Source organism: Cicer arietinum, chromosome 8 (genome assembly GCF_000331145.2).
Source record: "Cicer arietinum cultivar CDC Frontier isolate Library 1 chromosome 8, Cicar.CDCFrontier_v2.0, whole genome shotgun sequence".
Lineage (NCBI taxonomy): Eukaryota > Viridiplantae > Streptophyta > Magnoliopsida > Fabales > Fabaceae > Cicer > Cicer arietinum.
The window spans coordinates 23,198,609-23,213,315 of NC_021167.2; the positions used below are offsets into that span (position 1 = coordinate 23,198,609).

At 31.0% G+C, this 14,707-nt stretch overlaps 1 protein-coding gene across 1 annotated transcript; it reads left to right on the forward strand.

Annotated features, from left to right (window-relative positions):
• Positions 1–3,496: 3,496 nt before the first annotated feature.
• LOC101505404 (uncharacterized) lies at positions 3,497–13,509 on the forward strand. Its single transcript, XM_073364401.1, has 11 exons — positions 3,497–3,656; positions 5,005–6,436; positions 7,505–7,703; positions 8,216–8,276; positions 8,384–8,482; positions 10,155–10,249; positions 10,665–10,778; positions 11,387–11,454; positions 11,665–11,775; positions 12,166–12,397; positions 13,129–13,509. Exons 2-11 carry the CDS (start codon positions 5,115–5,117, stop codon positions 13,237–13,239), a joined length of 2,412 nt encoding a protein of 803 aa, XP_073220502.1. The 5' UTR covers positions 3,497–3,656; positions 5,005–5,114; the 3' UTR covers positions 13,240–13,509.
• Positions 13,510–14,707: the final 1,198 nt, after the last annotated feature.

Genomic DNA, 14,707 nt, shown 5'->3' on the forward strand with positions numbered 1-14,707 from the left:
ATTAAATATTAGTATAAAATTATTTTTTAATTAAAATAACTATTTTACATTAATAATATATTATAACGTATATATTATTTAAATGAAATATAAATAAAAATTGATTCAATATAAATAAAATAATAATTAAAAATTAAAGTGTTTAGTATTATTTTAACACCATTATTATTAATTTTTTTTTGTTACTACTTAAAATTTCTTCTAGAGTATGTAGGTAGGTTTATGTAGGCGAATTTTTGTGAGGTGGGTCCTACCGAGTATGTCAACTACAAAAACAATGAAGAAAGAAGATTGGAAAATGAAATGTTCTCAGCGCTTAGATCACATATATCCTATTTAGTTTAATCACAGTTTTAGACATATTATTTTTCTTAGATATGTGAAATTGATCTTCTATTTAATAACTAAATAATTTTGATTTACTTTTTAAATTTTTAATTAAAAAATGTATTACATTTTTATTTTTTAGTTAAAAATATCAAAATAAATTAAAATTAATAAATTTTAAAATATGGAGATCAATTTAATTAATTAATTAAAATAGAGAGAGTCAAATTGTTATTAAACTTTTATCTTTTTAAATCTAGTAGTTTACAAAGGAATATTTTTTTGAGACACATGTACAAACATAGCATAATGTTACTGTTAATGTTATGTTAGGCGGTTTATGAGGTGTAAATATATGGTTAATTCGATTTATTATGCAATTAATAGATTATTAACTTATTTTTCGCATCTATTAAATTAGACATGGCAACGAGAAATGAATTTGGTCTCACTACTTCTATTAGATTTATGTTATATTTCTACGTTTATCTACAAAGGGTTTGAGTTTCTCCTGTCATTAATATATATAAAATTATAAATTTAAAAATAATATTTAATATAATTAAATAATTATTATTAAAAAATAATAAAATAATAAAATATTTTTCATAGAAATTAAATTATAATTTTTAATATTTAAAAAATATTAAATATATTTAATATTAAATTTAAAAATTACAATGATATTTCTAGCGGGTTATGGATATCAACGGATTTTCTGTCCAAATCAAGACGGTTTCGGATAGGTACCTACCAATACAAATTATGTTGTCATCTTTTATTAAAATATATATCATTAATGACGTTAAAATATTTAATTAATTTAGTTAATTAACATATTATCGTTAATATTTTTAACTCTGTATTAATTACTATTATTGACGTGGTTAACTAAGTATATTTCACCACTCTTGTGTTAGTTTCATTTTTTAGGAGTTAAAAATGATTATACGGATGTATAATTGATTTTGATAAATGAAGTTGTTCTTGAGTAATATTAATTTTGATTTTAAAATTAATTTAACTTCAAATTAGAATTTATAATTTTTGTCTTTAGAGTAGATTTTGAACTTCAAATATGTTATTCAACTCGATTTTATATTAATATATCCAAACATAAATTGTGACACCATATACTTTTACTCTAAAAAATAGTTATTTTAAATAGTAAATTTAAAATATTGTAAAATTTTGGTCCAATTAAAAACTTTTTTAATAATGAATTCACATTTCAAAATGTAGAAATACTAAATCTAAAGAAAACGAAACAAAATTCTAAATATCACATAATCTAGAGTTGATCTTAATATCTGGAAGTAAATCATCCAAGTTAACCAATATGTCGAAACAACAAAATGCCTAAAACTATTTAATGCATTAACATCATGTTGGTTACACCCAAATTTCTTATTCGATACGACTTTCTTCTCTTATCTCTTTATCTATTTACCCAAACAATGTCCAAACAACCACATAAAAAAAAAATTGGAAACCACAATTTCTTATTCGATACAACTTCTTCAACCACATGAAAAAAAATCTAAAATTAAATCATGATACTCAAAAACATAAAACCCGTGGAGGATAAAAATTCAAATGCACAAACACAAACATAAGTACAATATTAGAATATATACTTTATTATTTAATAATATTCTGATATCATTAAATGTATATGCACAAAAATGTTTATGTTAATTTTATTAGCAAGTTATCATTTAGAAATCTTAATTTATCAGCCATCAAATTAAGTAATAAGATGCAATTGAGTAAAAAGATGACATAATGACTTATCACAATTCACGACCGACTCAGTAGTTATACCTAGTTCGTTCACTCTTGAAGTATTTTTTTACTAAATCAACTTATTTACAAAATTATATGTATTTTCGTCAACTTTGACTATATTCTAATTATCTCAAATTTGACTTAATACAATCAAATTTTTGAAAATATGACCATTATTGGACCAAACTACAAGTTTTGAATATGACGTAACTTCTCAAAGAAATTATGTTTTGGACTAGATTGAGTTTTAGTCCACTTCGAAGAAAACTCATGTTCGATATTAGTTCTTTGTCGGCTATATAAACTTCTTATTTATACCACTAGCTAAGGAAAATATCAAATTTAACCATAATCTTCACCTTAAAAACAAACTAATCTTAAGCTTTAGAATGTCTACAGGTATACTCCTACCATTGTAAACATCATCAATTCATACACAATCCATTGTATATTATTTATTTACCTCATGTATAAGATTGAGTATCAAATATATATCTATTGATAAAGTAGGCGTTGAACCCAAAAAGTAGGTGTTGAATCACATTGTAGCACTCATCTTCTAGAAGGTTTTCTTCATTCCTTTCCTAAATCCAAAAATAGAAACAATCTATGTAACTCATTTCAGCTCCAACATTAATCCTCCAACAAAACAACATTGAAACACTCTCACGAAATTTTGTTACAATACTTAACTTTTAGAAAAAGAATAAGTTAGAAAGGAAAGCAAAAGAAATGTGAGAGTGTTTTTCTTGAGAAAAAACAAAGAGATATAGGGTAAATAGTAGAAAAATTTGAAATAGGATAATACCTTTCAAAGTAGATAGTATTGCTGTGATACCACAGGTTGAAAAACATATTAGAAAATAAACCAAGAAAAATAATGATTAATTTTAGAATTAATAAAATAAAGAAACATATTATAATGATTGTTGAATACACCTATCTATTCATCCTAATATATTTAATATAACCAATTTTAGATCAATCATTAAAATTTATTATAACAAAATTAGTTCCCGTGTAGGTAGTTCAATTGCTATAAAATTATAACATAATTAATTTAAAATTAAGTGTGACAAATTATTGAATGACTTTATTTTATTTTTTAAACAAACTTTACTTATCATTCAATAAAAATTCAGATACTAAGATTCATTTCACTTAAAAATCAAATGTTAAGACAAGAAAAACATTTTAATCAAAGTATCAAATAAATATATTAATCAATAAAAAATAAAAATAAATCATTTAAAGTAATTTCATTTGAAAAAATATCTAAATAAACTAAAAAAAAAACCTTAATTTTAAATAAATAAAAAAATAGATCATATAAATAAAACCATATTTATAACAAAAATGTAACTAGTGAAAATTTAAATTTTTGGGAAATATGTAAAAAATGTAGAAAAGTTATAGGTAGACAGACACACAAACCTCTCTCCCACAAAACGTAGTTGAAACCCCAAACACACAAAAGAGAAAAAGAAAGACTCGCCGATATTCAATATTATACCTCATTATTTACTCTCCGCAATTTCTAGGTTTTTTTTTAATTCTCTTTTTTTTTACTCTTTCACTATTACACTTTTTCCCCTTTCATTTCAATGCATTTCAATTGCATTTGCATTTTGCTTCATTCACTCGTCCCTCGCATTGTGAATTATTCCAACTTCATGTAAATTATTATTATTTGATTAATTTGATTTTGTTTTTGAAATTGTTATTTATTTTTAAGATGAATATGTTAGTTAGATAGAGACTTTCAGTTTGATGCTAAGGTTTCATAATTTGTGATATCTTTTTTTTTTTTTTTGTAGATTCTGTTGTTTGTAGCTTTTTTGTAAGTTCGGCACTCCAATTGTTTATTGAATGTTTTCATTTGCGCACTAATTATGAGGTTAAATTAGGTTTGATTTTATTTTCTCATTGGGTTGAAATGTTTAATTGGTTTTCTTTCAAATTGAATTGATGTTCTATGATGTTGAACATGATGCATGATGATGATTCTGTTTGTGGCTATATATATATATATATAATTCTAAGGTGGACTAGGTCTACCATGCATTAGTGCTTAAATGTCATTCAAAACACTAAATATGATTGATGACACTCTTTAGAAGTATAATTTTATAGTCCTCCTCGTCTTTATGTTTGAGACGGTGACTTAATGGTGTTGTTTGACGTGCTGAGTTTTGAGGGACATTCGTTTTTATTTATTTTTACATTGATCGGGTCATTGTTTCATCTATAAAGTACTAGAGGACTGTTCCAGGGAGTTTTGTCATTCTTCTTTAGAGTTTCAGATGACTTATTAGCATTGGTCCATGGTACACCACTCGCGAAGGTGGTCCACTATAGCACACCATATATATATATATATATACTTTGGTCAATTGGCATTTATGAAGCACCTACACAAATACAGACACAAACATTGAACATGATAATGGCATGTACACATTGGTAATTGGTAATAGTTTGAGAAAATTGAAGTGAAGTGATTGAATGTAACCATATGTATGGTGTTGTACGTGTGTTAGACATCAACATGTGTTTGACACATGGACACGCTTTCAACATGAAGTGTCGGCGCTACAAAGATTGACATTCTAAACTTAATTATAGTGTTGGAGTTGTACTTGTTCTGAATCTAAAGTGTTTATGACTAGTAGCAAACAAAATTGTGGTCAAGTTTAATGTTTGCTTTTATACCTTGTTAATTTGATGATGACTATGTTGACGATGTTGCTTTTTCAATTGGTGTTTTCTTGACCTCTCTATCATTGCTTAATTTTGTTGTGTTTCTCATGCAATCTTGTGTGCATATGAACATTTTTTTGACTTGAGAAATTACTGTGACCTTATATAGTCTCCATTCTTGGTTTGCAGTTACTGACTTCCATGGTAAATACGTAGACAGCGGAGATACAGATTATTTTGGGTTTCGTATATTATTTAATTTTGAGGATTATGAATGTGTTAGCCTATCAGTTTTCACTATGAATACCGTACCTAAGAAATCCCTTGAAGAGACGTCTTCAAAGCATCCACATCAAGATTCAGTTTCATTGCCAAAGTTGATTTCACCAGTTTCGATGGATCACCATGTTCCTCAGGAAATAGGTCAGGACTCTCGGGCGGCGAAGACACTTCGTTTTGAAGCTCGTGATGCAGATAGAAGATCTCCTCTTCATTCTGCTTATCGGATGCCAATGACTTCAAATGATTCTCCTCAGGCAGATCATCCCATTGGTACTGAGAACAGGACAGAATCAAGGGATCTTAAGGATAATAGAGATCTCCGCTTTGAAAATCGTGATGTGAAGACAGAGAAGAAAGAGTTGTATGGTGAGGCAAGAAGGGATTCTCAGATTGGTAAGAGCGAGAAGGATATGCGTGTTGAAAGTAGAGGAGATGACAACAAGGGTGCCAGATATGAAAGGGATAGTCATAATGATACGAAAGGTGACATTAAAACAGAGAAGGACACCTTTGGTATGGTTAGCAGCCCCTTGAATTGGAAAGACTCAAGAGATTATAGGGGAAAAAGATATACTGATTCTCCTAGTGGAAGTGTGGATTCCCGACATACATCACGTGGAAATACACCAGTAGAAGTTGGAAAGGAGAATCCAACAGCCGAAGAAAGGGAATGTTTGGAAGCCCGTGAGGCTGTTGGGGAAAACAAAATTGACTCTAAAAGTGAAGATAGATTTAAAGATAGAAAAAGAAGCGACATGAAACATCGGGATTGGGGGGACAAGGAAAAAGAGAGAAGTGATCGCAGAAACAGTACACAAGTTAACAATAGCATTGGTGAAAACAAAGAATCTTCCAAAGAAGATAGAGATGCAGAAAAGCGGGAGAGGGAGAGGAAAGATATTCCAAAAAACAAAGAAAATTCAAAAGAGAGGGAAAACGAGCATATCAAGAGGGAATCATGGAATGTAATGGAGAAAGACGCTTCACATAATGAGAAGGAACTTGGTGATGGATCAGCAAAAATTCCTGAGCATGAAACTATGTTACCAGAACAGAAGAAACACAAATATGTTGACAGCTGGAAAATGGTTGATGGTGAACCTAGAGATAGGAGGAAAGAACAGGACACTGATTTAGAAGGAGATCGGCCTGATAAGCGCCGTAAATTTGACAAGCAATCAGAAGATGGATTTGCTGATGGAGAAGGGACTGGAGAGAAAGAGAAGGAAGTGCATAGTAATAATGTTCAGCATCGTAAGAGGATACAAAGATCAAGGGCTAATCCTCTTGTGACCAATCTTGAGGCTCGTTTTGGATCACACACTCAAGACAATGAAGAGTACTTTCTTCCCCTACTTTTTTTCGTTTACTTATGTTGTGAGAAGTTAGTTATCCAGCATCTTTTTTTTTCTTTTTTCCAAATACATTTTTAATTTATAAGTTATAACATGTAATTTTTAATTATAAAATATGAACCTTCAGATCAGAGTTCTATTTGAAATTTAGAGTGACTTGCGACTTTTTCCATTTATTTTATTTTGTTTCCCAATTTATATCTAGGAGGACTCTATGTCTACTTTTTTTGAGTTAAGGCATTTTCTAGGGTTTGTACAACATTAGTCAACAATTGTTCATGGGGACTTTGCTAGCCTAAAATATGTAGGAAGAACAAGTAAATTGGTAGTGTTCACAATAGGTGAATTTTTCAGCACACAAATCAGTGTCGGTAAGTAAACTCCTTAAAAAGAATATATTTAGATTTGTGTATTAGCAGTGTGTAGTTTTCTGTATTGCAAGCTCTTCAATATCTTATTAACAATAATAATGATAATACTAATTATTAATAATAAAGTCTAGTTACAGACTTACTGCTATCTGTCAAATATTTTATAGACTAAATTGGAATTCAGGTTGTTGCCGTAATAGTTGTTTTCATACTGAAGAATTTATGCACTTGGGAGACAAAATATACATCTAAATGTCTTAACTGTTGCACATTGACAAGAACTTAATTTAGATTGTTTTCTTATATCAAATTGATATTTTAATTCCTACTGTTTTGGTTTTTGGATTAATTGTCTTTTGTACTATTTTATTTTTTCTTTTAATAATTACTTTGTTTCATTTATCTTGCAGGTCTCAAGGTATTCTGTCATATTTTGTTTATTGGCTCAAAGTTATTTGGCTTCTTGCAGATTTGTGCCTTCACGAAGTAGTTTGGGATTTCAACAGACACTGCTTTATTTAGCCCATTGGTTTACAATTTATGATAGTTCATTTTTATTATCTCGTGTTGGGTGGTGGGGTATTAATATAATATGCTTGTCATTTGCTAGTACTTATTGGTGGAAAATGTTGGAGCCAGATATTTTTATATTACTTCATTTGCATGTCCATTATATGTAAGTTCTGGTATTTCAGGTAAAACAGAAGTATCACATGTTATTTATAGAGTTGGTGACAGCATGCAAGAACTGATCAAGTTGTGGAAGGAATATGAATCATCACAATCTCAAGTGGAAAAAAATGCTGAAAGCTCTAACGATGATGGCCCCACTCTTGAAATTCGGATACCAGCTGAGAATGTTACTGCTACAAACCGCCAAGTGAGATCAAATTCTTTGTTATTGTAATTTTGATGAGTGCTTCTGTTTTTTGGGGGATGATACATTTAGGACTGTTACGTCTTCTTGCTGCTGGATGTTTTTGTTCATGTTTTGGTTTCATTTTTCATTTCATCTGTTATTGTATATTCTCGTACCATGTAACTTACAATTATATTTGTTATTTGCTTAAGAGAAGTTTGAGAATTTTGGTCCAATGGCTTATGATATTGTTCTTGAAATGATTTCTGCTCTCAGGTTTCATATAAAATCACTTTGCATGTCTTTTACCCCTTCTACATTTTCCTGCCTTTGGTTTTATCTTATGCCTGGTATTCATGCAAATCTTAAATTCCATTTTGGTAACGTTATGTGATTTACATGGGAGTGTTTATTGACTCTTCCCTGCCTTTAGGCAGAATGTCGAAGAACTTGATGGAAGTCTTTTATTTGTTTCTTTGCTTTTTCATATCTTGTACCTATTCTTGAGAGTTAAGAATATTTATTATCTTTAGGTCAGAGGTGGCCAGCTATGGGGTACTGATGTGTACACATATGACTCAGATCTTGTTGCTGGTAAGTTTTATTACAGAAAGAATGTGGGTAGCTTTTGATTGCAAATGACCAGTGTTGGGTTATTGAGAACTTTAAATTAGTACTGATGTTACATTTTTGTTGCATAGTTCTCATGCATACAGGTTACTGTCGCCCAACAGCTTCTGCTCCTCCCATGGTCATACAAGAGTTGCGCACATGCATTCGGGTGCTACCTCCACAAGATTGTACGTCCTTATAGATCATAAAGATGCACTCTTTTTTCATTATCAAATAATACCCTGGCATTGTTGTCTTCAATAACTTTATTGTGTCTAGGAGGTCTTAAAGTAATAACTAGGAAATCACTTAATGGTAAATTGTCATAGCATTAATTGGTCAGTATATAACTTTTGAGTAAAAGGAGCTTGATTCAATTTTAAAGTTTTGAAGATTATAACCGGAAACTTTGTCGTCAGGAGCTCACCGGCAGAATAATGGAGGAGAAAGAAAAAGAATAGGAACTATTGCATTATATTTATACTCTACAACTTTAGACTCTTTATTTACCTGATTAGAAATGTATTAAGTGGCTTATCTGCTTACTAAATTTAGCATTTCATAGCTATGAATTGTGTCTCGAGTTCTCACTCGAGTAGTTGAACCTTTGCATAACAAAAAGAAACATATAACTCATTAAATGTTCAATTGCAACTCTGAAGTGCGTGTTTGATGCTTGACTACAATTCCAGATTATTTGTAGTAAATCATTTCGTAAATTCGTAGAAGTTTAGTACAGAAGGTTGAAGGAAGAAAGAAAGGCAAGAACTTATTGATGGCAGAGAGTTGTTAGAATATAGATTAGCAAAACTTAATTGAAAGTCTCAAATGGTAAAACCAATATACAGAAAATTATGAAGGAAACAATAAAAAAGTTTAGAGCCTGCTTAGTTCCTGCCTGGAATGGCCTTCATGAGCCGGCGGAAATGAGCTTTTGTATGTGTGCCTGACAGAACAGGGACTTCCAAATACCGCGGTGCTCCGGTGATAGCCAGATTGGCAGGTTCTGTTTCTAATGCAGGTGGTCCAACTTTGTGGCAGGCTAGGGTTTCTAATTTGGGACTTTCTGACTTGAGCGTTTTTTTTAATCAAGTCACACGATGTGAGCTTTGATACCAACTTGAAAAATAGAAAAGGAATAAAACAAATTGCTTGAGAGGCTAAACCCCTAAGCTTATGTATTAACAATGAAAATATTACAAGCAAGATCCTTAAGTTATAGAGATAAGAATAACAGCTACAATCAGAAAAATGCAAACAGGACATCTACTAAAGGAAAGTAAATCAGGGCAATATCTCAACAGTTTCCTTTTTGACAGTTTTAATTAAAAAGTTTGCTACCTTAATTTACAAAAAATAGGTAAAAACAAATATAAAGTTGTTTTCACCGATCTCTAACCAAAACTTAATAAAATAAAAAAACATAGTGAAAACAGCATTAAATATTTGTAATTAAAACTGAAAATTGGAAACAATAACAAAAAATCCTTTTTTTGAAGCCCAAAAGCCAGCCCTTAAGCTCTTTCATATCTGGAGTGTTATCAATGAGGTTCAGACTTGGTGTTTGGATTTTACAGGAACAAGTTTACTCTAGTCTGTGTATCAAAAGAAGATAGAGGTACTTCTTGTATCATAAAAAGTTATATCTACCACCTTGAAACTTATTTAATTGTTTTCGCATAAAAAGTTATATCTACCACCTTGAAACTTATTTAATTGTTTTCGCATAGATATATATACTTTTCTTTTTCATAGTGAGTAATCAGCTTCTTAATTTCCCTCCATTGCAGTCACTGATATTGGCTTTACCGCTAAGCACTATTTGGCTTATCTAAGAACGTTAATTCTGTGTAATATCAGGCTATATTTCCACCCTGAGAAACAATGTGCGTTCCCGAGCTTGGGGTGCTGCAATTGGTTGTAGTTATAAAGTTGAGCGGTGTTGCATTGTGAAGGTAGTAATCAAGGCCTTGCAAAATCCCTTATCCTTTGAATTTTTGTCTACTGAAATTATGTGATCTCTTCATTGCAACCTCATCTACTTTATTTGTTTGTCATGCATTCTATTTTATTGTTTTCCATTCCAAATATAATGTTCTTTTCTTTCTTTTGGTTTGTGATATCTCTCATGTCTTATGAAAGAAGCTGCTGGCTAGTTTTTGCATAAAGGCCTCCCTACTCTTTAAATAACATGTAAACTTGCTAATGAGGACATGACTTTTGGCATGGAAATGTGTGCTTGTAATGGGTCTTCACTATGGATATGTCTGTGTACAAACATGTTCATTTTCACATGGAATAGATAAATACATTAATTATTAATTAATTTAAAAAATGGCAACTGACTGTTTTTGTTTCTTTGATCTTCAGAAAGGAGGTGGAACTATCGATCTTCAACCTTGCCTTACTTACACGTCAACTGTTGAGCCCACTCTTGCACCAATGTCTGTTGAGCGGACAATAACGACCAGGGCTGCAGCTTCGGTTTGTCCATTATTTATATAAGAAACAAACCTTTTTGCATTCACAATTGAATTAATGGTTATTTCACATTCTACATCACCATCGTATAACCTGTTAATGGGACTCCCAAACTTCCATTAGCAGTGAGAAAAATTGAGTGGGAGAAAAATTGCGTTTGGTGGAATTTTAAGGTGGAAAAAGTGGAGTTGAGATCCTCTCCATGTCTCAAGAAATTGAGAATGCAATTACTATAGTTTTGTGTATAAAGTCAATAAATGTGTAATTGATGTCACATGTTCTAAAAATGTGTGCAAAGATACAACACAAAACTATAGTAATGGGAGAAATGGCGAGGATCTTAACTCGAAAAAGTGTGCTGGATTCCACGAGGGACTTGCTAAATCTTCACATTTACAATTTAAAAGTGATTTACTTTATCATCTAAACAAAATCAATTCTTCTAACATACTTTGAAAACATCATTACCAAGCACTATGATTTTTCTTTCAACTTCATTTTTTCAACTTCATTTTTTCAAAATAAAATTAGCTTAAAATAAATATTTTCACAATCAATTCTACCACAATCTAGCACAAGCAGAACCTAAAGATATCGCCTTTGTTCTTCAGAATGCATTGCGGCAGCAAAGATTTGTAAGAGAAGTCACAATTCAGTACAACCTCTGCAATGAACCCTGGTATGCTGGTTTTAGTTGGCAAAGTAGAATCTAATATAGTAATGTTGTGTTTTGTCATTGAACAAAAACATGTCTGAGTTTGTGTTTTTTTTGTAATATTTGAAGCAATGCTGCTTTGGATAATAGTATTTCTTATTTTCCCTCTTGGATGAGGTTGCATCAGTTATGTTTTTGTAGCTTGTTTTGGTATTTGATAATTATAACCATCAGGGTCAAGTATAGTATTAGCATTGTTGCCGACAAGGGACTAAAAAAGCCACTCTATACATCTGCTCGCTTGAAGAAGGGAGAGGTTCTGTATCTGGAGACACACTCATGCAGGTATGTTCAACACGATTCTTGACTAAAATAAATGATATGTATGTCAATTGTTTTAGGCTTTGTATTTGATTTTCCTTTTAACAAAAATTATCTTCGTTATCTATCAAATGCCCACATGCAACTGCGTTGTTGTTATAAATTTGAAACCGTGTTAGACTGTCTCCCTCTTCTTCCAGTAATTGCTTCTCAGTATCTATTTGATCAAAATTTCACTGTTATTATTGTCATTAGCGTTTTATAATATATTCTTTTTTTAATTTATGAAAACTCAAAGGATCCATGGCGAAGGTATTGAAAAATAGTCTCATTATTCTGTTTCCATGGTCCTCTTGAAGTCTGAGGTCTCACTGAAATCATGAAGAAATTCTCATAACTATCAATTCTTTGTAGATATGAGCTTTGTTTTGCCGGGGAGAAAATGGTCAAAGATGTACCAGCAACTCAGTTGCACGAACCAGATACAGAAAAGTCTCAAAATCATCACCTGCATTCCACAAATGGTGAAAAAGCTGATTCTGATAATGTCATGATTGATGTATTTCGCTGGTCTTGTTGTAAGAAGCCTCTACCCCAGAAAGTGATGCGCACAATTGGCATTCCCTTGCCTCTTGAATACGTGGAGGTATTTTTTGAATCAATCTTTCCACTGGCATGTTAATAATGTCCCCAGAAATTTTCACATCAATTGTGAGTGACACTTGAGTTACTAATATACTTATTTTTTGTCAATTTGCGGCAAGTTTGTTTTTTCTCTTACATTCCAGTTTCTGCATAACATCTGAAGGCCCTTATATGAAACCCTTGTTTGGCTTGCTTCAATATGTGCAGAATCACTTGATTCAATACATATGATGTTATTAGAATTAAGGCTTAAATGCACATTTGATCTGTCCCTATCTCTAATTCTGAAAATATAGGCCCCCAGTTGTTAAAATTTTAAAAAAATTCCACCACTAAATTTCAGACTTATTTTTACTAATATCTCAACTCAAGTTGAATATAGAGTGACAAGTCATATGGTGATGATGTAATGTATATGTTGATTAAATTTTATTATTTTATTTTCCATATTATTGAAGTATTTCTTTAAAAATTAAACTTAAAATGAAGAAAATGTAAAACCCTAACAAAACATATTTCCCATAAACTTTGCATTTCTTACTTTATTATTTAACTTGACATAACGGCAAAAATAAGGATCAAATTCAGTGGTGGAGAAAATTTACGAAATGTTAGAAACTTGAGGACTATATATTCGAATTTGCAAATGTGGGGAAACTAAAATCGTGAGTGAGTGCAGATATTTGCTACTTTTGCAAAATAATTGATATTATATATTTTCTCTTATGGTAGGTGCTAGAGGAAAATCTAGACTGGGAAGATGTACAATGGTCTCAAACTGGTGTTTGGATTGCAGGAAAGGAATATACCCTTGCTAGGGTGCATTTCTTGTCGATGAACTAATTCAAATGGGAGATGAATGCAAAACGGGTGTTGGGATGACGTGTGTTCTTTTGTATACTTCCATGATTAAAACAAAGTGTCTTTTCATGTAACTAGATTTTTTTTATATGTTCAATAAAAATGCTGTAGTTGTATCTTATAGAAAAATGCTGTAGTTGTAGATGCTGTCTTGAAATTCACGTTGGAATAACACTAGAGATTTGTTACATGTAGTATTAAATTGTATTCATAATCTGTTAATTTATTACAAGATGTTTGTTTATTGGGCAATGACGGAATGAGCTTATTAGAACTTATCAATGGAAGTGTTCAAACTTCAGCTGCTGGAATTGTTACAACTGAAATCGTCTTCTAGATTATAGGAGCTTGATGTGTTATCTCTGTTAAATTCTGGAAATACCAAATATTTTTCTCCACTTTCAAGGTTTTGTAGCTTCTGAAACTTGGCTGGGTGAAAATAGCATAAGAAATGGAGGAGAAATAACTTTGAATTCCTAGTAAAATGGATGGTTGGGGGTGATAACGTTAAAAGATAAATGCGAAAAACATCAAATCAAGAGAAAGTTTCAAATTATTCAGAAAAAAAAAGTATCAAAATAATATTTATCACAAATATTGAACATATAAATTAACAAAATATTCAATAAACTAGATGACAGTCTAACACATTATATTTGAAATATTAAGTTTAAAAGTTATAAGGAAATGTTTTGATTTTGTACGTCCCAAGCCATGCATTGTTTTTTAATTTATACGTTTAAAAAGAGTATGAAGTGTCAATTTTTTTTTTATTTGTATGAAATTTTATAAGATTGATGTACCTTATGTAAACTTTAATTAACAATTGGATTAGTCAAATTCATGTTACAAGACGTTATTAAGACGTTATTAAAGTGAAAGCTAGTAGAGAAGCCTACTAAAAGAGAGATAATATAACAACTCAAATTGAGATCTCAAAACAATCAATGGAATTAGGTTGTTGTAACATATACTTTACTTCACTACTATATCCACATCTAACCCAATATTTCTTCACAATTCCATTTCAATAAAACTGTTATTGACAAATATATGCAGAGAGCCTATACAAAATTCCATGTTATTCACAATAACATTGAGCATTGACCTAAACATCAAATCAAATAGTGCTCATAAGTAACATGCAAATGATTAAATCATAGTGCCTTTTTACAACAACCCAAAAATTGAGTCACCACTTGACGACGACGGATCGGTCGAGAATCACCACTCGTCCCATTTATTTAAGAAGTCATCCCACATAGCTGCAGAAACTGAATCACGTAATGAGAATGCAAGTTGTTCTTGTATCGAAGAAAGAAATTGAAGGTCGGGAAGTTCATCGAGAGCTGTCAGTTCATCCACGAGTGTCTCTGCTAAACTACTGAATAACCAATCATTTCTTTCTTCGCAGCGGATGAAATTGTGCAAAACACATGCAGCTATGACT